General features: G+C 39.9%; 1 protein-coding gene across 2 annotated transcripts; it reads left to right on the forward strand.

The window, feature by feature from the left end:
- The first annotated feature begins 2,367 nt into the window (after nucleotides 1–2,367).
- Nucleotides 2,368–25,614, forward strand: FAM76A (family with sequence similarity 76 member A). 2 transcript variants are annotated; one of them, XM_063104753.1, is made up of 9 exons: nucleotides 2,368–2,496; nucleotides 3,813–3,877; nucleotides 6,533–6,587; nucleotides 7,428–7,580; nucleotides 12,311–12,468; nucleotides 15,215–15,301; nucleotides 20,204–20,339; nucleotides 22,772–22,873; nucleotides 23,400–25,614. In XM_063104753.1, the coding sequence occupies exons 1-9, from the start codon at nucleotides 2,416–2,418 to the stop codon at nucleotides 23,484–23,486; spliced, it is 924 nt and encodes a 307-aa protein (XP_062960823.1). In that variant the 5' UTR covers nucleotides 2,368–2,415; the 3' UTR covers nucleotides 23,487–25,614. The 2 variants fall into 2 exon arrangements, with proteins under 2 accessions (XP_062960823.1, XP_062960824.1); XM_063104754.1 differs by lacking the exon at nucleotides 15,215–15,301.
- The last annotated feature ends 216 nt before the right edge of the window (nucleotides 25,615–25,830 follow it).

The raw sequence follows: 25,830 nt of genomic DNA on the forward strand, positions 1-25,830 counted from the left end.
TCTGTCCCACTAAGCCCCAGCTGTACTGGCCTCTTGTTTCTTGAACATGCCAAGCTCTCTTCCACCTCAAGTTCTTCCCCTTTTCCTCTGCCCAGAACGTTCTTGGCTAAGTCACATGGCTAAGTCCTTCTTGACCTTCATGTCTTGGCACATCCTCAGCAAGTTTTTTCCCTGACCTTTTTTTACCTGAGAGACTCCCCCTACCTTCTCCACTATGCCAACATTGTTCTTTATCCCTGCAGCATGTCTTTTAATTCGTAGTCTTTGCTTTTGGGCTGTCTTTGCTACTAGACAGGCTTCACAAAGGCTGGGATCATGTCTGTTTTTATATACTACTGTATCCCCAGTGTCTAAGCCAGAGCGTGGCACACAGTAAATACTTAATAAAGAACTGTTGAATGGATCAATTAGCCCTGCACTAGGTGAAGGGGATACAGAGATGACACAGATATGGTCCTTCCCTTCTGTAATGCCATAGTCTGATGAAAAATATGTAATTGTTAAACTGGTAATACAGTGGAGATGAGAACTGGAGGCAGTAGGAACACAGAAAGACTCATTCTCCAGTGTGGGGTACCTGTATGAGTAGGAGGGCTGTTTACATGATCCAGGCCACCAGCATCTCCCTAGAATAAATGCAATTTCTTCTTCTAATAACTAACATTTATTAGTGTGCCAGGTTCCATGTACTGTTTCTTGTTCGTTTTGTTTTTAACGTATCCAAAGTAATACGCTTCCAAGTGGTAGGGCTAGGATTCAATATCTGGCAGTCTGGCTCCCAAGCCTGCATCCTTTTTTTTTTTTTTTTTTTTAATAATTTCAGGCGAAATTCACACAACATAAAATTAACCATTTTAAAATGAACAATTCAGTGGCAGTTACTACATTCACAATGTTGTTCAACCAACACCTCTGTCTAGTTCAAAAACATTTCTATCCTTTCCAAAGAAAGACTCCTTACCAATTAAGCAATTTCCCCGCATTCCCTTCCATGTAGTTTTTGATCCTTACAATGACCTAATTGTACAATTGAGGAAAATGAGGCTCTGAGACGTTTAGTGGTAAGTCCAAGATCACATAGCTAGTAAATGTGGAACAGTGATTTTGAACCTCCATTTTCTGACTTCAGAGACTAAACCTTTGATTAATACCTATCTTTGGGGGAACCCACAAGCAGGGGGCTAGATCTGGGTTTCAAATAGAGTAGATTTTGTTGGGACAGGAAACTAGAAGTTATAAGTGCGCCCTCAATTGTAAAAATCGCACATTGAGGTAAAATTGCAATTAGTACTGTACAGGAAGTTGGCAGAGCCAAAAGCAATCTAAGCAGATCTCAGCAGCTACAGAGCAGGACTTGGAAAGGTCAGCACCGCAGGAAGCCTTGCTATCGCCTCAAAAACAAGAAGTCCGTCATTCTTTGGCAGCCCCTATATGCGCCAAGCTGGGAGCGGAAAAGAGGCAGAGGAGCCAGGAGGGCCTGGCTTGCCTTCCAGGGGCCAGGCTCTGCCAGGAAACCCCAGGTGGTTGCTCGCAAGAGAAGCGAGGGACGCAACAGGAGAAAACACAGTAGGAAGCAGGCCCAGGCCCACTGCATCACACACTGAGGGGGCCTCCAGGGCACGGGGCCTCCTTAGTACCTGTCTTATAACTCCGGGAGGGCTGCTATCTCTCTAGTATCTCTCTTTCGCAACACAGGGGTGCTCTCTCTAGGGCTCTCCTTTTCTCTTTGAAGGTCAACGATCCTCTTTTATGGGACTCTCAGAGAGTACCCTTCTAAGTTGCCCCTCATAGCTTCCTCCTCTTTCCTGAGAGGGCTGGGCGGGCCCCTCCAGCTCTGATAACGGAAGTCTTCTTCCGCAAGCTCCCCACCTTCTCCAGGATGGGGGTGGCAGCCGAGTTCCCGTTCAACAATGCACCGCCCTCGGCCCAGTCGCGCCCCTTGTGCTCCCAGAGGGCAGCTCCATGGAAACCAAAACATCACAACTCCACGGAGGTATCGCGAGAAGCGCGGTTACGCCTGCGGCGGGGGAGAGGCGGAGCGAGGGCGGGAACGCAGAGCGAGGCGGGAGGAGCCCGGGAGCTACCGAGGTCCCGGTGGTGAGCTTTCCTCCCGGCGGCGCCCCCGCGTGACTGCGCTTTACATAATCGTGGCCGCGCGCGTCATAGTTGCGTACTCCGCTCCAGACCGAATCGGAGTCGTCGAAAGCTCTGTGGTCCGCCCCTTTCTGCTTGATCGACGTCTCAGTGAACCAGTGAACGGGCGTCCAGAGCCGCCGAGCCCGCCCCGGGCCGCCCAGGCCCGCCCGCGCCCGCCCGCCAGCCCGCCCGCTTGCCGCAGCCCAGGTTGTGCCTCAGACTGTCAGATAAATCGGCGGGGCCGGGCCGGTGGGGCCGTGAGCACGGCTCGGGCCGGACATGGCGGCGCTCTACGCCTGCACCAAGTGCCACCAGCGCTTCCCCTTCGAGGCGCTGTCTCAGGGGCAGCAGCTGTGCAAGGTGCGCGGGCTGGGGCGGCGGCCGGGAACTGGGGACGCCAGAGGCGCGGCCCGCAGCTCCCGGTTCTGCGGGGACGCCCGGCGGGGTCCCGTGGGCAGGGTGTGGCAGGCCCGCCTAGCTGAGGAGCCGCACCCTCCCCTCTGGAGGCCGGCAGGGCACGTGAGGGAGTCCCGGGCCGCGTCCAGGCTCCCGCAGCCGGCGTGTCCGGGTGCTTAGCAACCGCGAGGGATTATTCTCGGACCCCGCGAGGTCGGGGGAGGGGTCAGCAGGTCCCCTGATTGCCCCTGGCTAGCCACGCCAAGGATCCCTTTGGGCTGCCTTCCCCGGCGCCGCGGTCTCCCGGGTTGCAGACTGAGAGGCCCCCTGCCCCGCCTGGGACTGAACTCCAGAGTTGGGTGCTGCCGAGGAGGAGTGTCTCCAACTTGGGCGCTTCACGGGTACTTTTCAGCCAGTCTCAGAGTCGGAGGTGGCAAGACATTATTTTTAAAAAGCCCAATGATCAAGCACACGAATCAGAGGGATGACTTTTCAGCTTCCAGTGGGTGGCCTTTGGTCCTCACCTTAACCAGCTGCTGATCAGTTTTTACCCCTGAAAGTCCAACTTTTCTTTTTAAGTTGCTTCACCCTACTTTGCCTGTTTAAGTGAGTCGAGCTGCTGTGAGCAACAGTTAAAAGCCACCAAGCCAGCTGAAGAGTGTTGTGATATCCCCAGATAATCCAGAGTTTGCGTCTCTGATTTAGATAATTCATAATTGTATGTCGCTATTCCCTCAGGTGGCCATGACTTTCTTTTTGCCACTCTTTGTTTACCAGGTCTGAGATAATGCAAGTGCTTGAGTGTCCTTTTCAATCTCAAAAAAAAAAAAAACTCCAACAACCTGTTTTCATATATGTGGCTATATACATACACACACATATATTCATATATATATATGCACATATATGATTTTTTAGGTAGTTTTATATATGTAAATAATGATTTTAATCCAGCACTTTTATTTCGCAAGTAAACCTCAAAATCACACAGTGGCTGAACTGGCACTAGAATCCAGGACTTCTCATTCCCATCCTGGGACTTATTCATACATATGTTTGTTTTACAATTTATGACTAGTTCAATATAAATTCTTACTTAACTCCAACATCAACAGCAGGGCAGTGATGCCGGTGTTACAGAGGAGGAAGATAAGGCTCACAAAGTTTAAGTAACTCACTCAGGCATAGTGGCTATGTTAGGAATGGTACCCAGGTCTTCCTACTGAAGGCTGTTTCCATTTGTGACTGCCTTTTAAAATGATAACCTCGTTTCATTTCAGGAATGTCGGATTGCACACCCTGTTGTGAAGTGCACCTACTGCAGGACTGAGTACCAGCAGGAGAGGTAGAGTTTTTGTTGACCACAAAAGATGTTAATAGGCTTTTCCCTCTTAAAATCTGTAATTGATTGCATTCCATATACAGATCTGTAATCAATTGCATTGTAACATACAGATCTGTAATCAGTTTTATTATACACAGATTCTGCAATTTCCTATTATAATACATTGAAGAGTGTATAATACACATATTGTCTCCTAGTCATTATCCATTGATTGCTTAAAATTTTTAAGTTACTTATTTTTCAAACCCTTTGGTCATTTTCTATTGTGGTTAGGATTATTCTGACCCTAAGAAATCAATCAATTTTACAACAGTAAAATATAAGCCTCCTGTTCCAGTATGTACATATACAGAGCTTGAAGAATTTAAAAGCCCAAAGAAGATACTTTTGGAAATGTGACAATCCTGATAAAGGGTTTGTTAGCTCTAGTCGCATTTGAAACTTGCTTGCCTTTACACTTTCCTTGTATGTACCTCATTTTAAAAGTGTGAAAAACACTTGGATGTGAGTGAACACACATCTTTGGGGGACTTTTCAACAGAGGTAAAGAGATTTATTGGTATAGCAAGTTTGACTTTTGTGGAAGTTTTGTAATTATAGATAATCTTGCCTTGAGCAGGATGGGGTCTATTTGCTAGCTCATTCATAGATCTAGAATCCTAATTTTAATCAACCTCATTTTAATTCTAGGAAGATTTTCCCTAACATTTTATTATGGATATTTTCAAACAAAAAAAGGTTGAATTAGTGAAAACCCATATACCCATTACTTAAATTCAATAATGTACATTTTACTATATTCGCATCTTTCCATCTGTGCATCTCCTTATCCATCAGTGACTCAATCCATCTTATTTCTGATGCATTTTAAAGTTGCTGATATTAGTATACTTAATCCCTAAATACTTCAGCATGCATATTAACTAGAGTTAAATATTTGTTTTCACTTCTTTGTGTTTTTTTAGAGGCAAAATTTACATATTGTAAAATGCTCAGATCTTAAGTATATCAGTTAATGAGTTTTTCAAACAGTATACATCTGGGTAACCCCAAATCCTACCAAAATACAGAATGTTACCATCACTCTGGAGAATCCTCTCATGCCCCTTTCCAGTCAATCCCCACACCGCTTGCTTCCCTCAGGTAACCTTTGTTCTTATTTTCATTTCCACTGTAGCATGTTTTAGCTTTTACATTTAGGTCTGTGATCCATTTTGAATTAATTTGTGGGGGGGGGAGGTGAGATATAAACTTTGACCTTTAATTTACACTACACACACTAATTCAAGATGGATAACAGAAATAATTTTTCTTTGCATGCTTTCTAAGATATCAGGAGCATTTGTATATATTGCCATATACCCCATTCCTCTAGTAATAAATCAAGGTATAAATCGAAACTGTTCGACATCACAGAATCACTGATGCTAATCCTCTTACTAGAGGTCTTGTTCAATGTACCTCACTTTTTGTACTTCCTTTTTAAAGTGGCAGAAAATTGCCCTGGAAAATATTTTGTTTCAATATCCTATTTTAGTTTAAATGTTTTCTACTCAGGTTTTTCTTTTGTCTATTTTAACTTTATGGTCACTTTCATAGGAATTATATAGGGAAATAAGCACAAAATAGAGAATAGACTAGATTTTTATGTGATTTTATTTATTTATTTATTTATTTTTAATAGATGACCGGTAAGGGGATCTTAACCCTTGACGTGGTGTCAGCACCATGCTCTCCCAAGTGAGCTAACCGGCTATCCCTATATAGGGATTCGAACCCGTGGCCTTGGTGTTATCAGCACCACACTCTCCCAAGTGAGCCACGGGCCGGCCCCTATGTGATTTTATTTTTAGCCTTAGAGTATTGTTGAAACTGTTCTTGGCACATCAAACATTTGTCTGTACTTACCAATGTGAAGGGTTAGATTTTATGTGAAGAAGATTTTTCCCCAGGCAGCTTTATTAGTTCAGGCATTTAGATAATGTTTTGATCTCTGTATCTTCACAAGGTAAAGGACGTTTTTATTTTTGCCAGTGCTTAACTCTAAGAGAAATTGGAAATATTGACAAAATATTTGGCAGTAGCGTCTATTTCTCCACCTCGGTGATTTTCATACATTTTACTTACAAGGAGAGCACAGACAGAGTGAGGTCAACATGGATAGAATCTCTGAGTTTATATACCAAACACACATACTTTATTCCTCACCTCAGATATCGCAGCTGTTCATCTGACTTGAGAATTTCTTTTCCGCTAATCCCTTTCAGTCTGACAGAATATTTGAGGGTCTTCTCCGTATCTGGTAATTTATTTCATGATCCTTGGAGATGTCATAATCAGAAATCACTCTCCATCATTTTAACTAAAACCTCATTTTTTTTTTTTTTTTTGTCTTCTTGTAACCGGTAAGGGGATCGCAACCCTTGGTGTGGTGTCGCCCGCACCGCGCAAAGCCTCATTTTATTTGAGAAAATAAAATTAATACCTACATAATAATTAAAGGAGTTATCAAACAGATACTCAAACTTTAGATAACTAAGAGTCCAGACCATATTTCATCTTGTCCCTTAGCAATGAGCAAATTCTTTGGGCTTAAGGAGGAATCAATTTTCAGATGTTCTAAGAAAAGCCTTGTGTCTCTTTCTTCCTCAACAGTAAAACGAATACAATATGCAAGAAATGTGCTCAGAATGTGCAGTTATATGGAACAGTAAGTAGTATTTCTTTGAACCTAACAATGAGTACTTGGGTCTCTTGGAACCTTACCTTCTGTGCACTATTAATGTCATTACCATATTTTTATTGGAAGAACTGGTTATGTGTAATATATCTAGCATTTCATCTTTTGAACTTAGGTGTACTTATTGTTAAGAGTTCTGTGTTTATGGTTTCTCTGCATCCATTTTCTTCTGTAATTAGTTAATATAGTATAATACATTAAAAGATTTTCTGATGTTAAATCATCAAAAAAAAAAAAAAAGTTCTGTGTTTATAGTCACTGTGCCGGGATTAAAATTATGTATTATAATTTTCCTTAAAAGTCTTCAGTGACCAGTATGGAAAGAGGAGGGGAAAGATGAATCCTATGACTTGACCTCTTTGTTTGGTTAACAGTTGACTGACTATTCATTTTAATGAATGATTTTTTTTTCTCTTTCTTAATGTTAGGGTTCAGAATACTATGTCCTTGCAGGCATTCTCACAACATTTTATACACTGATAATGGCAAAGAGGTCTTTTCAAAATTTTGAAGCATTTGCTGGTTTTTCCAAAGAGCTGGTTCTGTTGAATTTCTCATAGAAGTCTCAGCATACACATTAACGAATTTTTATTATTTTTTATTTATTTTAAAATTAGTAGTCCTGTGCAGAAAAACACTTTGTATAGTGTTAAGAATTAAGCTTTGTTTGATCAGTATGAAAGCAAAATTTATGAAGTTGAGAATACATTTTTACCATGACTAATAGACTACACAGTAGGAATTATTGTTTTTAAAAATGAACTGGTATTTTATGATATACTTACTTGATCCTTTTTTTTTCTCTTTAAGCCCAAACCTTGTCAGTATTGCAACATAATTGCAGCATTTATTGGCAATAAATGCCAGCGCTGCACAAATTCAGAGAAGAAGTATGGACCACCATATTCTTGCGAACAGTGCAAGCAGCAGTGTGCATTTGACAGGAAAGATGATAGAAAGAAGGTAAATTTCTGTGTTTTTCCTGATTTATTTTTATTTCAGAGAAGTTAAGGTGGGCCAATTGTGTTAAGACATAACAGAAAAGAGTTCACAATTCCTTTTCTGGTTCTGTTATTGGATTTGAAGAAGACATTTATTCAGACTTTAATTTCTTTAGTTATCAAATAAGGACCATTATATTATAATATTTCATGAGAATCTGAATTACAATGATCAGTATCCCACATAAGTGAAATGGTGATTTGCAAAATTCTATAGAACTCTGTAAAGGAGAGATTGTGACTTAAGCAAGATAGAGTGGTATAACCAGTTTTACTGTCTGACTCTTTAAAGTTTCTATCTGTTGAAGTTAAAGATCACAAGAAGATACCATTAGAGGGAAGCTATATGTGGAATGGTGGTATTTTGGTGGAACCAAAATGGTTTAGAGTTTGGTCATATTACTCTCCTGCTTAAAACCCTCCTGTAGTTTTCAGTTGCACTTAGAATAAAACCCAAACCCCTTCCATGGCCTGCAAGGCCCATACCTAGCTTTCAGTCTCATCTCTCGTCATGCTTTTTACCTCTTACCTTGCTCCAGCCATGGTGGCCACCTTTCAATCCTTCAGACATGCCAGCCTCATTCCCACCTTTGCACTGTCTGTCCTGTTGCCTGATGTGCCCTTTTCTAGAATGTTATAACCGGCTCCTCGTGAGGTCTCAGCTCAGATGCCACGTCTTGTGTGTGTTTGTGTGTACACACATTTAGTTTTATTATAACAAAGCACCTTGTACACTTTTTGGGGGAGGTGAGGGCAGCTGGCCGGTATGGGATCCAAACCCTTGACCTTGGTGTTACAAGGCTGCGCTGTAACTGAGTTAACCGGCAAGCCAACTTTTACACTTTTAACGTTTAAAGTGAGCATCATTAGATGCCACCTCTAAACAGAAACCTTTTACCAACTCTCTTAGTCACTTTTTGTCAGATCACTCTGTTTTATTGTCTTCTTAGTATGTAACATTATGGAAAATGATCTTGTTTATTTGCTTACATGTTTGTCCACCCTATTAGAATGTGAGCTCTTTGTCCATCTTGTACTCTGCTGTATTTCCAGTGACTTGACACATAGTAAGTGCTCAATAAATATTTGTTGACTAAAAGAACGCAGTTCAGAAACTCCTTTTCAGTGTCCAGAGGTGCTTTTCAGAGGTGCTTAGGCTCTAAAGGGCTAACTCTTGCAAACCAAATTCATTAATTTACAATGGAAGGATATAACTTTCCGGTGACCAAAATACTGTTACCTGCCAACCAGGTCACCTCTTCCCTGAATCAAGATACTGGAGAAGCTGAATTAGTAATCAGGAGGTAGCATATGATAGTGTGCTACCCAGATCTGGGGGACTGCACAAGCTTTGTAGTCGCCCAGACCAGTATCCTATCCCACTCTTGGGGCTAGCGGAATGATCGTGGGCAAGTTACTCTCATTGGGCATCAATTTCTTGATCTTTCCCAATGGTAATAACAGTAGCTACTTCACAGGGACATGGGGATATTTAATTGAGATAGGTATGTAAAACACTTAATTTTGAGCCTTGTATGTAATATAAATCAATGAATGATACATGTATTATTAATTGGAATAGCTAATTTTTATTAATCTGGTTATACTAGAATTCATTATGTTTCTGCTTTATTAGTTACAATTCTGCCTTAAGGATTTGGATATTTTTAGACATCCTCAGTCACCTGTTCATAATCATTAGTAGATGCTTGATTAGAGCGGAGCCTTATAACACCAAGGTCATGGGTTCAGATCCCCATACCAGCCAGCCGCCAAAAAAAAAAAAAAAAAAAAAAACCCCACAGAAAACAAAACAAACAAAAACTTTAATAGAGGAGTGCTAAATTTAAGGATTAAGAAGAGCAAGTGATCTGTACTCATAATGTGTGGGTTGAAATCTTGATTCTGTCACTTATTAGCTGTGTGACTTTGGGCAAGTTAATTCATCAGTGCTTCAGTCTCCTCATCTGTAAAAGGAGATGGTTAGATCGCAGCATTGTTACAACAGTCGTTACATGTAAAGCCCTTAGAATGTAATCTTGTCCTTGATAAGTACTTAATCAGTGTTATCTATGATTATTTGTTTTTGATTAATTCTCGGAGGATGACCTTATTTTTAAAGTTTATTTTTAAAGGAGCTATCTAAAATAAAGTGTCCTGTTCTTCTATGTGCAATTTTTATATTCAGTGCTTTCCCTTTTTCAGTGCAGTTGCCTTGTTTTCAAACCCTTCTTTAGTGAAAGCTCTTTCCTAGGCATGGTCCTCTGGAGTGTTTTACCTTAAGGCCATATCCCATAACCATGAACTGAACAAGACTGAAGTTTGGTTTCAAAGTTCATTTATATATTCATTAACAAATAATTAAATACTTGTCATGTGCCTAACACTGTTCAAGGTATTGTAAATACACTAATGATCTAAGGGAAAGCATACTCTCTTCTCTGTGTAATTCCAGCCAGTCCTGCTTTCCTGCCACCTGTACCAGACTGTCCCACAAATGGTTTTACAGTCTGAATGTGGCAGAAAGGCATCCCAGCCTCTGAGGGGTGAAGAAGCCACATTCTTCTTTCCTAACCTTGTGCCTTGCTCCCTGGTGCAGAGCTACTTCTCCTCAAAGGAATCAACTTTATCTAACAGTGCCAAGAACTTAACTGTCGCAGAGCTTATATTCATGTGTATGAGAGAGAGATGGGTGAGGACAAAGAAGGAAATAAATAAATGAATGCATATTTTAGATGTAAGTGCTATGAAGAAACAGTACATGGTAGAGAGTGATTGGGGAGGCCAGCTTAGAGTCAGGAGGACCTCCAAGGAGATAACATCTGAGCTGAAACTAGAATGATGAGAAGGTAGCAGCCATGGGGAGCTCTGGAGGGATAAGATTCTGGGAATAGGGACCAGTTGTGAAAAGACCCTAAGGCATGAATGAGCTTGGTATTTGGGAAAAAAGGCAGAGTAAACAAGGGGAAGAGAAAGCAAATGAGGTTAAAGGCAATTAGGGGTTACATTTAAGTCAACATAGGCCTGATAAAAAATTTGGATTTTATGCTAGATAGGATGAGAAACTATTGGGTTTTAAGAAAAGAAGATGTAATCAGATTTACATTTAAAAAGCCCTTTTTGGCAGCTTTGTGGAAATGGTTTGTCAGGGCCCAAGAGTGGAAGTTGGGTGATCATCTGGGCAGCTCTTGCAGTAGTGAGAGATGAGAATGGCTTTACTAGGATGGCAGCAGTGGAGTGAGAAAGCAGTGGATAGATTTAGACTGATGGACTTGCTGATGGGTTGGGAGATGGGGAGCAAAGAGGCTTTTGTGGACGAGATAAAAAATACTTCAGATAAATGATGATATAGCCTACCCATGTTCAAGATGGGGCACAGATCTAATTTCAGGAATAAGAAATGAAAACTGTAAAATTCCATAAAATATCAGCACACACCCTTCTGTGTGTAATTCCAACCAGCCCTGCTTTTCTGCTGCCTGTATCAGACTGTCCCACAAATGGTTTTACAGTCTGTGGCACAAAAGCACCCCAGCTTCTGAGGGGTGAGGAAGCCTTCTCTCCTAGCCTTGTGCCTTGTTCCCTGGTGTAGAGCCACTTCTGCTCAAAGGAATCAACTTTATCTAATTCAAACAGTGCCATGGTAGGACACCACCAGGTACTGAAGCCCAGAAAGCTCCTCACCCACTGGGCTTTCTCTGGGGACAGTCTTTCTATCTGAGAGAAGGTATCCAGCATACCATTTTATCAGCCATTTATAAGGTATTAAAACTGAAGTATGGGGGAGGATATTAGGGGGATGTTGGTCAAAATTTCAGTTAGAAGGAATAAGTTCAAAAGATCATCGTACAACATGGTGACTATAATTAATAACGATGTATTGTATTCTTGAAAATTGCTAAGAGGGTAGATTTTATTTTTTTATTTTATTTTTATTTTTTTATTTTTTTAAAAGATGACCAGTAAGGGGATCTTAACCCTTGACTTGGTGTTGTCAGCACCACGCTCAGCCAGTGAGCCAACCGGCCATCCCTATATAGGATCCAAACCTGTGGCCTTGGTGTTATCAGCACCGCACTCTCCTGAGTGAGCCACAGGCCAGCCCAAGAGGGTAGATTTTAAATCTTTTCCCCACAAAAGAAAAACATGTGAGGTAATGCTTTTGTTAATGAGCTCAATTTAGCCTTTCCATGGTGTATACATATTTCAAAATAACATATTTTATATGGTGAGTATTTATGATTTTTAGTTTTCAATTAAAAGAAAACCCCAGCTGCCAAAAACAAAAAATTAAAACCCCTGAAGTAGACTTTATATTTTACCTTCTGTCTTGTCTTCTCCCTGCTGAGTTTTTCTTAATGAGCACTAAGGAGATATTTGTGTCTTTTAAAATTCTTATGGGAACTTTGCTCTGGTCTGTGTTTGCTAAGTTGAAGAAAAACAAAACAAAAAGATGCATGAAATTAGCAGCTGATATTTATTAAGTAACATTTATGCCTGGCACCGTGCTAAGTATTTTACCTACCTTATGTCACTAAATCCTTGTAACAGCCCTCTGTGGCTTGCCCAAGGTCACATGGCTCAGAAGTGGCAGAGTTAGGACTTACCCCAGAGGTTCCAGCTCCCAGTGCCCACATTCTCAGCCACTGCACTACATTCCCTCTTCTTCATCTTTGTCTTCTCGTCTTTCAGGTAGATGGGAAATTGCTGTGCTGGCTGTGCACTCTTTCATACAAACGGGTCCTCCAGAAGACCAAAGAGCAGAGGAAGCACCTGAGCAGCTCTTCTCGTGCCAGCCACCAGGAGAAGGAGCAGTACAGTCGCTTGAGTGGTGGTGGCCATTATAACAGGTAACCCCAAGATGCATGAAATAATAGCAGAGGTGCTGGTCGGTCAGATGTAGCATTCACACAATCAGTTGTGGAAGATACCATCTCATATAAATTTTCCTATTTTCTTTCTAGTTACTAGCCTGTAGGAGGAATCTCACTTATCGTATTTTATAATACATATGTCTTCCAAGGGCCAAGGTGATTTCCATAAGGTGTCAGGATTTCCTGACTTTATACTATGTCTGAAAGTTTTGTGGAACTTACTCTACTTTCACATGTAGTGTTCTCCTCACCCTTAGAGTGGGTTATCTTCTAGAAGACTGGACATTTAGTTTTCTGAGTTTTTTTAATGCATAGTTGGCCAGGAGGTTGATAGATTTGATAGTTCTAGATCTGTCCTAGTGGGATCCAGTCAAAAAGATGTCCTTTCATTGTTGTCTTAAGCTTCCTTTCAGAGTATCTGTAATATTGTTAAAAGTTCTGGCTCTGGACTGAATCCTGGTTCTGCCAATTTCTCTGTGGGGATCTTGGGCAAGTTTTTGCATCTGTAAAATGAGGAAAATAATAGTATTACCTCACACGGTGTTGTGAAGATAAATTATAAGTACATGCATAGTGATTAGTTTTATAACTGGCATATAGGAAGTATTCAATACAGTTTAGTTATTTTTTTGTTAATACTACCATTATGACTTTGTTCATTCAACCAACTTACTAAGTCCTCTCATGGGCCAGGGACTCTGTTGGGAATGCAGAGATGAGTAAAAGAGTCATGCTATTCTCCAAGAGTATGCAGTCTGGTAGAGAAGACAGACTTGTAATCAAATCATTTCAGTATAATGCAATGGGCACCTCAGTGGAAACTTGAAGATACAGGCATGAGAGGCAGTAGTAATTAACTGCCTTGGGAAGTCAGGCAAGGCATGCTTGGAGAAGAGCTGGTGTTGGAGCTGGATTTTAGGATGAGTTGGAATCATCAGAGAAACAATGGGTAGAGTCATCCTAGGGTATGGGACTAGCATTTCCAAAGGCACGGAGGGCATGAGACCACAGAGAATACTGGGGAATTGTAAATCCTTTTATATTGCTGGAGCTTATGATTGGGAGCTGGGGATTGGGAGGAAAAGGGGTCCTGCAGACCCTGACTGGAGTGAAAAATATATTGGAAGAAATAGGGGCTGGGGGCTAATTAAGAAGCTTTTTTGTAAGATTCCAGGTAATGTTAAAACAAGAACCTCACCTGAGGCAGTGGCAGTGAAGATCAAAGAGGCAGATTCAGGAACGTACTTTGGAGGGAAATTATGAGGAACTTAGATATTTGATGAACAGCTACATGGGCAGGAGCTGAGTGAGTGAACGATAATTACCAGGTTTCTTATTTTGGTAAACAGGTAGATCCTTATCTGAGAGAGAGTACAGGAAAGGGAGAAGAGAAGAAGTTCTCTTTTGAAAAGTTGAGTTTGAAGCATCAAGAATTATTTATAGGAGCTTAGCCTAGAACCCAGAAGAGAGGTTCGGACGTGAGCCATTGGTAGACATAAGAATCACTAGGAGTAGAGATTATTTTATTTTATTTATTTATTTATTTATTTTTAAAAGATGACTGGTAAGGGGATCTTAACCCTTGACTTGGTGTTGTCAGCACCACACTCTCCCAAGTGAGCTAACCGGCCATCCCTATGTAGGGATCTGAACCTGTGGCCTTGGTGTTATCAGCACTACAGTCTCCCAAGTGAGCCAAGGGCCGGAGATTATTTTAATATGCAGATTCCTGCAGCCCCAGCCCACAGTTTAATTCAGTAGGATTTAGGATGAAGTTTAGGGATCTGCATTGTTTTATAAACATCCCAGATGATTCTAATGCACGTGGTCTGGGGAACATTGTTTCCAACCACTATGATAGGTGGTTGTTAAAACCTTACTCGTGGGTGGTATAACTCCATTAGAGGCTGAGAACAGGACTCTAGAAGCGTTCAGTGTTTAAGGGATGGACAGAACTAAGAAGCAGCCATCATAAAAGTAGGATGACCAAGTGAGGAGAAAGTTTCAAGAGTGATGGAGTGGTCAGTGATATCAAATACTGAAGAGAGGTCAAGTAAAAATGGTCTGAAAATTCCTTTGGGCTTGGCAATTAGATATCCATCAAAAGGATTGCAGACCAGAAACAGGCATCCAGCTTTTGTTTCACGACCTGTTTCGGGTGAACTTACTGGGGCTAAAGCTGATTTTTAGTTTTATTTTGGGACTCAGATTCCAGTATCACAGAGATAGAATGAAGAAGAATTGGACTAGGAGTTCAAATATGTTGACCTGGTTTCTAGTCCCAGCTTTACTACTAAGTAGCTATATATCCTTGGGTAGGTTAGTTAACCTTGACAAGCTCAATTTCTGCAAAGTAGAAATAATAATGTGTCTACACCTCATAGGATTATAAGATACATGTGAGACAATGGATGTAAAAGTACTTTTAAAAATGTAAGACAGATTATACTTCTTTCTGAAGTTCTACTGATTCTGTTCTTATGTTTATTAATAAAGCAGGTAGTATTTCATTAAGGCCAAGAATTTTTTTTGGTCTAGTGGAAACTAGCTACCCATGCAGGACCTACAAATCAATACCTTGGTAGATTTTAATAATTGAGAATAATTAGCTCTTGCATAGAAGAGCTACCATCTTACATTGGTCCCTTTGACAGACTTTCATTGTGATGTTTTATTACTCTTTGATTTCTAATGTGTGTCTCTCTATTTTTGCCGTTAAAAGCCAGAAAACACTTTCTACATCTTCAATTCAAAATGAAATCCCAAAGAAAAAGTCCAAGTTTGAGTCAATCACAACTAATGGAGACAGGTGAGCCAGATGAAGTATGTGCACACACTCATTTGAAATGCATACATAGTTCTTGAAACAGTAATACATTTTAGGGTATGGCTTAGAGCTAGTCTGTGGCTGTCAGTGAGCCTTTTAGGGGTGCTACACTATCCATTTGACAATTTATAAATAAACAGTGCTGTTTATAAATCTAATCTTGTCATTAAAAGATAAGAGCTTGTAACTGGAATTAACAGTAATTGAATTCTGCAGTCCACTAAATAACTCCTCTACTTCTTAATTCTAAGAAGTCAAGAGCTGGGCGCTTTTCACTGTGATCTGTGCCCATAGCCTCCTCCAGGCAGGGCTGGAGTTGGTCTTGAGAAGCAGAGCAGAGAAAAGTCGGGGTTAAGCTAGTGTAGTGTTGCTCAGTCTGTGAGGGATAATCCACACTTCCTTAGCTCTCAGAAAGCCAGCCCAGTGCAGATGCTGGATCAGGAGAGAATGAGATGCATTTAAGTATTTTTGTTTCATTTTAAGCCTGTGTGAATGCATATTGTTATTCATCGCTTTCCTCTCTCCTTCTCAGCAGTGCTTCCTCTCACAAGCTGCTTTGTCTTAATATCCAGAGTACCCCGACCCTGTTGGTTCAGTGGCCTGCTTCCCAGCAGAGTCTTGGGGCCAACGATTTTCCTGTCCCTCCAGACCCAGGCATCCTGAAGCGAGACAACCTGACACGCTCTTCCCTAGAATCACTGGAATCATCGTCATTCTGAAAACTCCTCCCATTCAGAGTTATCCCTCCCAGCCAGTGGTGGCTCTGGGTGCAGCCGAGCATATAGGCTTCCCAAGGCTGGATTTTGTTTATTTAGGGGAATGCAAAACATCTGCAAAGTTTACTCTTTCCCATTGCCTTTTTTGTTAACTTGATTTAAAAGACAAGCTGTCTTTTTACAATTAGTTTCATTGATTTTATTTATTTTTATTTTTTATTTTTTATTTTTTGGCAGCTGACCAATAAGGGGATCTGAACCTTTGGCCTTGGTGTTATCAATACCATGCTGTAACCAACTGTAGTTTCATTGATTTTAAAGTTCTTGAATTGAAACTTCTGGAAATGCTTAATTATATATTAAGATTATATGGGGAAGGAACCATAAGACCATCTTTCTGGTCAGCTTTACTGTTCTCTGAGCAGCTAGACTGGCCATTCTGAAGACAGTAGATGTGGCGCAGGTTGTCCATTACCTCTACCAGAGTGCGTGACCCTGCAAAAAAACTACTAAAAGGAATGAACTTTTGAATGCCCTGCTTGATAAAGGCCTATGGCAAGATTCATTCCTTTAGATTCATCATTTCTGTTTTGTGATCATTTATGACCCAGACTGTGTTTGAATGACATGAAAAAAGCTCATTCGTGTCCTCTAGCTTAACCAATCCTTAAAGTTTACCTTCTATTAGCTTATTTTGTTCTTGAGATTCTGCCACTATTCTTGCCGTCCATTGCTATGGATACACCAAACTAAAAGCTCAACTTTTTGTTCAGACCGTTTTATTGCATCCGGTCACCAGCAATGACTGTTTTCCTCCAGGGGGTGCTGATCTTTGACTTAGGTACATGGCTGTTCATGTTCTCCAGAAAAGATATTAAAAGATTATTTTTTCCGGCCGAGCCCGTGGCGTACTCGGGAGAGTGCTGCACTGGGAGTGCGGTGACGCTCCCGCCGCGGGTTCGGATCCTATATAGGAATGGCCGGTGCACTCACTGGCTGAGCGCCGGTCACGAATAAGACAAAAAAAAAAAAAAAAAAGATTATTTTTTCCTTAAAATGACATGCTAATTTTTGAAAGTAATTTACTCTTATAATTTGAAAATTTGGAAAGTTTTTTCTGCTGCCACAAAAAATATCTTCATACATATGCAAGTTCCATTTGAATGTTCCTGCATTAGCAGTCTTAACATTCTATTCCACTTGTTTGCATTTCTTCCTTTTAAGTGTTCATAACACGAGATAAATTACATTTTGCTATCCTTTTTTACTTTCTGTGGGGTTTTTTTCCTGCTTTTTTTCACTTTGAAAAAAACATTCTGACAATCTTTTTTCTTTTTTTTGACAGTCCTTTTTAATGTCATGCAGACCAAATTTTTTTTTTACTGCATACCTATTTTGAATTCAATTCTGTACCAAGTATAATCAGTCTTGTTTCTGAAATATCTATTGTTGTAGTTGTTCACACTTTTTAATTAATCACAATCTACTTTCCTGGCCCTACTTAAAAAAATTTCGTATACTTTTAAATATATGCTCTTAGGGCCAGCGCGTGGCTCACTCGGGAGAGTGTGGTGCTGATAACACCAAGGCCGCGGGTTCAGACCTCATATAGGGATGGCCGGTTAGCTCATTGGTTGAACGTGGTGCTGACAACACCAAGTCAAAGGTTAAGATCCCCTTACCAGTCATCTTTTTAAAAAAATAATAATAATAAATTTTTTTTTAAAAAATATGCTCTTATTCTTTAATTTTTATTCCCCATGTCTTTTGCAAGTTTCTCCCTAACAGTTTTCCATTGGCCTTTCTATACTACCACATTCTCCTCTCTTACTTATTTAATACTGAGGCACATTTGATTATTTTTCCTCCTCTTTTTCTTTGTCCATTTGCCCGCCATATCATAGAGACAGAACATGTTATTTTTAGCTTTCTTTAATGGTTTTATATTTATAAGATACCTTAGTCTTTGTTTTTTAGTGGCCTACAAAATCTATAGCCTCCCTCTCCATATTTTCTAATTTGTTTGTTGAAATTGTAACAAAACTTTTCAATTTGAGGAAAATCTGAGATAATTTCTAGCTTTTCTTAAGGAAATGCACCAGCTACTTTTTAATCATATTTATTTATTGTTCCATAGGCAATAAAAAAGCAGTCTCAATAGTTAGTGACACCCAGGCACACCTTGTGGTTTATTGTTCCTAAAGGACATTCATTACTCTTCCTTGTTCATTTTATTCTCCCTTTGAAATGTGCCTGAAAGATTAGACTTGCTGTGTGTGGCCTTTGAGGACAGACTCACAACCAATGTGAAGGATTACAGGGAGAAAGGTTTTGGCTCAGCCTGAGGACGATTGTTCTTTATTAAGAGCTTTTGGGGAAGACAAAAAGTTTTCTGGAGAAGTAATGAGTCAGTTCCCTGTCATTGGAGCCTTTTGGAAAGAGACTGGATTTACTGCTTTGCTAACTTAGGCCTTTTTTTTTTTTTCATTTATAGCAGTTCTTGTTGAACCAGGAGTTAGAGAGTTAGATAGGTCAGGACCTAACACAGGATAGACAGGATTGGTTTTGTCAACAATTTATTGGTATGGAAGGAATCCTCTCTCAAGAAGCAGGTAGAGCAGAGCATTAGGAGCTTTTGGGTCAACACAAAGTACTTATACTAGCTCATTACTCTGTTTCATTCATTGCTCTAGTTATGGGTTTATTTGTTGGGTTGAGGGAAGACAGGTCTTTGGTGGCTACTGAAATAGATGTAAGACTGCAGATATAGGGGTGCCTCTAGATCTGAAATTTGTGGAGACTGTGATAGGACCTTTCGGTGCTTTCTCCTGCATACCTTGTTTTATTATTTTGCATTTATTTTTTGTTATTGGGTAATTCTGCACATTCATCAGTTATGAAAGCATTGATTCATTCTTCCTCCAACATTCTTCTCATTGCTTCATGTAGACTGAGGGGGGTGGGAATATTCTTATCAATGGGCAATATCTTCCAATTCTAGCTATAGAAATGTTTGACATGGTAACTGTGAGGAAGTATGTCTAGTAGCTAGGCTTGCTATTTGGAGTTTCTTCCTGAGTAGAGAAATTCTGGTTATTGGATGTGATTGATTTAAGATACAAGAAAGAGCCAGTAGCAAGGTGGAACAACAAGTTGTTGCTATATTGATGTAGGGAGATGGAAATCAGTATTCCAGTGTCTCCTTAGGAAAAACAGGCTTGTGTTTTACTTTAAAGACAGTCCAGGGACAAGTAAAGAGTGTCCTTTGGGAATTCTCTAGAGAATGGCAGGATTTGTTTCTCTGGGTAGTGATTCCTTAATTTATTTTGGGTCTGAGACACTCCTGACCACTCACTGAAAGCTATGGAACCTCACCCTAGAAACCACCCATTGTATGTGTGGACAAGATTGTCCGCATAATTTTAGGTGTTTACAGATTCCCTGAAACTGGTCCTGGTTAAGAGATTCTGCTAAAAGGATATAAAGTCCACCTGGCACTTCAACAGAATGGAGTGCTCTGATACTGTTACTGGGAGGAATCTATTGAAAACCCAGATTGTGATGTGATTGTGGATTTTGAAACCTCTTTGTTCCTTTCCTAATTAAATGTCGCAGAATTCTTGATATTGGTAGGACAATTGTAGCATAGGGAGAAGTTGGCTTGCTTCCTATTAATTTCATCTTTTTTGAAAACGACTGACTGCTCCTGGGACAGAATGCAGCAGCTTCTCAGCAGCCGCACCGTATCAGTGCTTTGGAGCAGAAGACAACGAGCTGGAAGATGAGATCTGGGGAGCATTAAAAAAAATGCATGAGCTTACAATTTACAATTTATCCAGAATTCTAGGGAAATGATCTAATCACAAAAAATTGTTATGATTGTTTCACCAGTAAACCTTGGCTTTTGGGACATGGCATTTATTTTAGTCCTGAAGTGAAAGAAGATGCTGCAGGAACGTTCTTGGGTTGTTGTTTTGGTTGGTACAGTTATCTGATGATCATCTTGCCTGTGCAGTTCAGCAAATGCTGTTGAGCCTGGTGCTGGAAATTCAAATAGTTATTTCTGCCCTTGAGGAGCCCGCAGTCAAGTGGCCTAGGATGCATCTTCAGGTGGAGAAAAGATTATCCATCCAAGTTATGATTTTTTTCCCTCCAATTTTCCACTCAGCTTTTCCCCAGACCTGGCTCTGGACTCACCAGGCACTGACCACTTTGTCATCATTGCCCAGCTTAAGGAAGAAGTGGCTACTCTGAAGAAGATGTTGCATCAAAAGGATCAAATGATTTTAGAGAAAGAGAAGAAGGTACGGTTTAGTTAATGCCCCTCCAACCAGAATGATGCAAGGTTAAGATACATGGTATGGGACAGGATGATGGTAATTTTATTTAACTGGTGTTTGGTGGGTACTTATGATTGATGCTTTGGGAGAGATCCCAGGGTGAGGTTGGCATATTCTGGGGAGAGGCTAGCTGTCTGCCAAGATGACTCATGGGATGGCATTACCTTGGTCAATCCACCTGAGTCAAGTGGGTTCAGAAAGCTGATTTGTCTCAGCATTTGGAGGGAGTGTCTACTTCTCAGAGAGGACATTTGTTAACCAAGCTTACAGAGACCATGTGTAAAACCACAGTATCCACATCTTAATTCACAGTGGGTCATATAACAGCATGCTGCTCTTCTCAGCCTGAGCTACCTTGGAGGGTTGTAATCAGAAGGTGCTGAATGAGCATGGAGTTGGGACAAGAGGAGGTATTTATGTGATTGGAATGTTTAATGTTCTCAGGCTAAAAGAACCTGATGTCTCCATCTCTATTCTGGGGATGGCTATCTCCATGGAACAGTAATACTCAAAGTATGTAGGCCAGGTCTCCCTCTTCCCCGGACAGTGTTCAGGTGGGCCCTCCTCCATGACTCCTATGTTACTGTGCTTCCATTGCTTACAGCTCCTTACTGAGTGACCCATTCTTTAAATATGTTAATATCTTAATTCTTAGTTAATATCTGCAGTGTTAATATTCTGTCTTTACATTAAAATTTTTTCTATCTTATATCTCTAATATCTTCATGTTAATATTTTCAGAATAAGAGAGTCTGGTCTGAGAGTCAGCCTCCCTCTTTAAGGGAACTTCTTATATCCTTCTTCTGACTCATGTCTATTAATTTATTTTCAGGTTCTTAAAGAGTATCTCATTTTTGCCTAATAATAGTAACTTTTCTTGGATGCTTACTTTGTGCCTGGCTCTATCCTAAGTGTTTTATATGTGTTAACTCATTGATCCTTATAACAACCCTTGGAGGTAGGAATTATTATCATTATTTCGTAGATGAAGAATGCCTCCAACATTCTTCCTCTTATGGTTTCAGTCCCTTCCCCTAATTCTGTTTTTTTTCCCTGTGACATATGTTATCTCTTGTCAAGTACAGAAGCCCATGATTCATTCTGAATGGCCAACAAAGACATTTATGATGTTAAATGCTTTACATGCATTCTTTTCATCGAATTTCTACCTCATTTTATAGGTGAGGAAACAGACCCAAAGAGGTTAAATAACTTGTCCAAATCACACAGCTGATAAATGGCAGAACCCAAAGACTTGGAATGAACTGAAGTCTTTCTGACTCTACTGTTCTTTCTACTGTGCTATGCTTTCTCCTGCCAGTAAGGTGGAGATTCATGAGAAAAGACCCATATTCTTTTCACTCGACTACATGACTATCAGATAAAAGTGGACCCAAGTATATACTCTTCATGGACTAGATCAGGATGGCACATAAAATGATGTTTGCAAAGGAAAGACAAAATTAATATTGTTTCTACTGCTATGCAGAGTTAGGGTTTTAAAAAGAACATAAACAAACAACAGATTGTTTCCCATAGCTTTTAGGATCAAGGTCACACTCCTTGGATTGGAACACAGGTTTTTCCACATCAAGCCTACCTGTCTCTAACCTCAACTCCTGCCACTGTCCATATAGTCAGTCATTTCAATAATCTTTCAGTTATCTCTCACTTCTCTGCCTATACCCATACTCTTCCTTTTGCTTGAATGTCCTTCTGCTTCCTTCATGTGTCTATTGCTACTGTACCTCAAAACTCAGCTGACACATCACCTCTCTGATTTAGATATCCCTTCTTTGTGCTTCTTAAATAGCATAGTCAACAGAAGAGGGGACCTAGGGTTTAAAACCTAGCCCTGTCACTTGCTAACACTATGTATGATCGTGATTACATTACTTAACTCTTTCTAAACCTCGGTTTTCCCATCTATAAGATAGGAATACTACCCCCACAGAGTTATCATAAAGATTGCATGAAGTAATATAATCTAATAGTTTTTCTGGAACATAGTAAAAGTTTCGTAACTGGCAGCAGCTGTTGTCTCAAAATAATATCACAAAATAATTGATGGCATCTCTCAAACCGTCAATTATTTTGTGTCATTCTTTTATTTGAATGTATTTGGAGGGTTGTTGGCATATATTAAGTACATGAAATCTTAAAAACTTGCTAATGGTTTGTTAAGTATCAGAAATATTAGTCAGGATTTTGTGTCATCTTTAGGAAAGCTTTAGAAAAAAATTGAATATGGAACTCCCTGGCTTTGATTTAGGTATGGATCTGAAGGGGAGCCTTGGATTTCATTAATTTGGGGGACCATTTAGCTAGCTCTCTGATACCAAAACATTTTTCATTGCGTAGAAATTTCTTCTGGTCACTCTGCTTTTTCCCCCCAGATTACGGAGTTGAAGGCTGATTTTCAGTACCAAGAATCTCAGATGAGGGCCAAAATGAACCAAATGGAGAAAACCCACAAAGAAGTCACAGAACAATTGCAGGTGACTCTGCTTATATGGTAACTCTAGTGTACTTAGCCGATTGTATTTTACGTGATTATCTCTTAGATTTCTTTTTTCTCATAGTACTGACAAATCACATTAATCTCCCTTTTAGATATATTTTATTGTTTTACGCTCGGATGTGTTTTGATCTTTTCCCCTCAAAAACAGTGAAAATAATAAATGTGTTCTTTGTTGAATAAACCAGATGTGATTCCAGATGTCTGAATTATGAATTCTGTTTATTCAGCTCATTAAGGCACTCCATGGTTTGTTTATATTGCATGAAGCATTCTTTTCTAACAGTGGGTCCCAAAAGATTGAGGTAACTGATTAACCTCTAGCAAATACTTTTTTCCCTGAACCAAATGTCTAACCCTAGAGCTTTCTGTTGTTTTCTACTTCTGAAATTGTTCATCTCTTTCTGACCTTCTACATTGTCTGCCGTAGCATCAGCACTTATTCTGCATGAAAAACTTATCCTATGTTATTAAAACATCCTTCTTGCACTGATTTTTTTTTTTAGGCCAAAAACCGAGAGCTCCTGAAGCAGGCAGCTGCCTTGTCTAAGAGCAAGAAGTCTGAGAAGTCAGGAGCTATAACCTCTCCATGACAGACCACAGCAAGGCTCCCCAGCAACAGCAAATGGAGTCATCCTGGGTTAGGGGTGGAGACTTGGCTGTTCTTTGGGAATTGTAAGCTTTCTTTAAAAGTCTCTATTTTATTACAGTTATCCTTCTTTGTGCGATTGCAGTGGGCTGAATGGGAACACCTGGTTCGTGCTGTGTTATGACCGCATGCTTGAGTGTTTGAGGTTTCAAGCTCACTCTTTCTCTCTCATTACTCCTCTTCTACTCTACTGTTACTCCTTCTCTTCTCTTCTCTGTCTCTGTCTCTCTATTTTGCTACTACTCTTTATTTTTTGTGGTGGTGAGTGCTCAGTGTTATGTGCAGAATGATGTGGGGGGGTTTTGTCCATTGTTGCATCCTGCCATACCCATGAGCAAATAGTTTGGCATTAATTGTATATCACTACCACCCTCTGAACTTTGAAAACTGCCACCTTAAGACTTGGTACAATGGAAGAGGCTTTCTCTCTCCAATAAACCTTTTGCTTCAGGGTATACTCTTGGGTTTTTTTCCAGGTATATTATGTATGAACTTTGTACTATGTATAGCCAGAGTTTTATTTATTTTTTAAAAAAAAGAAACTTTTTCTTGATAAAGGAATAATGGTAGCCTAGCTAGTTCTTGTAAAAGTGATGCCTCTTGAAAAATACAGTCTTATTCTCTAGCTTTTAGTAAAGAATCAGATCTTTTTTTTCTTGTTGCCTTGGAGTCTTAAAAACTGATTGCTAAGGTGAAACAATTCAGTGCATAAGTATGGAGTTAAGTGCCTTTTGAAGGATTTTTTTGGAAGAGCATTTAAGGAGATTCTTAAGGGAGGTAGCAAAGATTCGAATAGTCTGTCTTTTTAAGTAAGGGCAGAGAGAAAGTTTGTCCAGGTTGTACTGGACACTTCCCTCCCCCACCCTTTTCTTGATTGTTTTATGTGATTGATTTTAAATTCTCACACTGCCACTTCTCTTTTAAAAAATACCCTTTACTTATATCAGTTGTCATACTGGGCTATTGTCAGAAGACTCTTTTTTTAAATGAGCAGACTTAAAATGGTATAATATTGAACTATGGAGCATATCTGGGGTCAGTGTGAGCTGCTCAAGTATGGACTCTGAATCCAACTGGGAGAAATGATATCACTGTACCTTCTCTCCACTCCTCCTCACCCACCCAACGTGTACACTCCCTGCTTTTAATGGAAATATATTGAAAACAGGTGCTTCTCAGAAGTAGCTTGGTCTCTGCCAGAGTTGTATGTGTCCTGTCTTCCCTTCTTGACCCCATAGGCACATGGATTTACATTTCCAGGAAAGGGGATAGATTTGCATTTCTAGCCATATTTTCAGGTCCTCTGTGTGATGTTTGTGAAAGAAATTAGGATGTGTAGTGTGTGCCATGAAACAGAGCAAAACCAACTACCCTTGAATCATTAATGCAGGTGGGTACTAGAGTTAGAGGTAATCATGAGGGCAGGTGACATTTGTACCTCAGTCTACCAAAATTGTAGCAGTAAATTTAACCTGCTAGGCATTTCCAAGAAGTGAATGCTCTGTGATTTGATAGCATTCTCATAAGTGGAGCCATGCACGTAATTGGACAGAGATGTGGAAGTGGGTGGCTTCCTTCTGATATGAGATACAGTGGACCACATTGCTTATATATCACCCTAGTTGGGGATGTAATTTTCCCTTCTGAGCAAGGGAAACGGCAGTGCTAAATAGTTTTGTAACTTCTTGAATGAGAAACTTTTAGGTAAGATAAACTGTCAGATAATATTTTTCAGATGCATTTGCATTGGCTATGGGAAAGAAGATTGTGAAAAAATGACAGTCACGGTTTTGTTTTTTTTAATTTTAAAGACTGAGAAATTCTGCTATGGGAAGTATGACAGTATAAAAACACATATTTAGTTTTATACTAAATCATTTTTTAAAGTCTTAGCATTTAATATAAAGCAAATCCACACATTTTCTAACTTTCCATAAGTTCCAAAAAGGGAAGGAAGAAACCTCAGTCTTGAAATTTTGGTTTTTAAAAATCATGATACTGTTATACCATGAAATTGAGTAACTTTTGGTAACACCTTTTGTTTCTTTGTATGTTTGTAATAACGGACATTTTAAAACAGGAATGTTTGGTTTGTACAGACTTTGACAAATGTGTGTTAATAAAAATTCACATTGACTCAAGTATAATTATTGGGTTTTGTTTTTATTTATTGCTGGTTCACCAGTAGACATATCTCATTATCCCCTTTAATCTAGAAAACAGTTTGTCTTGCTGTAGACTTAAATTAAAAGCCTAACTGTGCTAATGAGTTCCATGTCCATCAGAGA

The sequence above is a fragment of the Cynocephalus volans genome, chromosome 8 (assembly GCF_027409185.1).
Source record: "Cynocephalus volans isolate mCynVol1 chromosome 8, mCynVol1.pri, whole genome shotgun sequence".
NCBI classification, from domain to species: domain Eukaryota; kingdom Metazoa; phylum Chordata; class Mammalia; order Dermoptera; family Cynocephalidae; genus Cynocephalus; species Cynocephalus volans.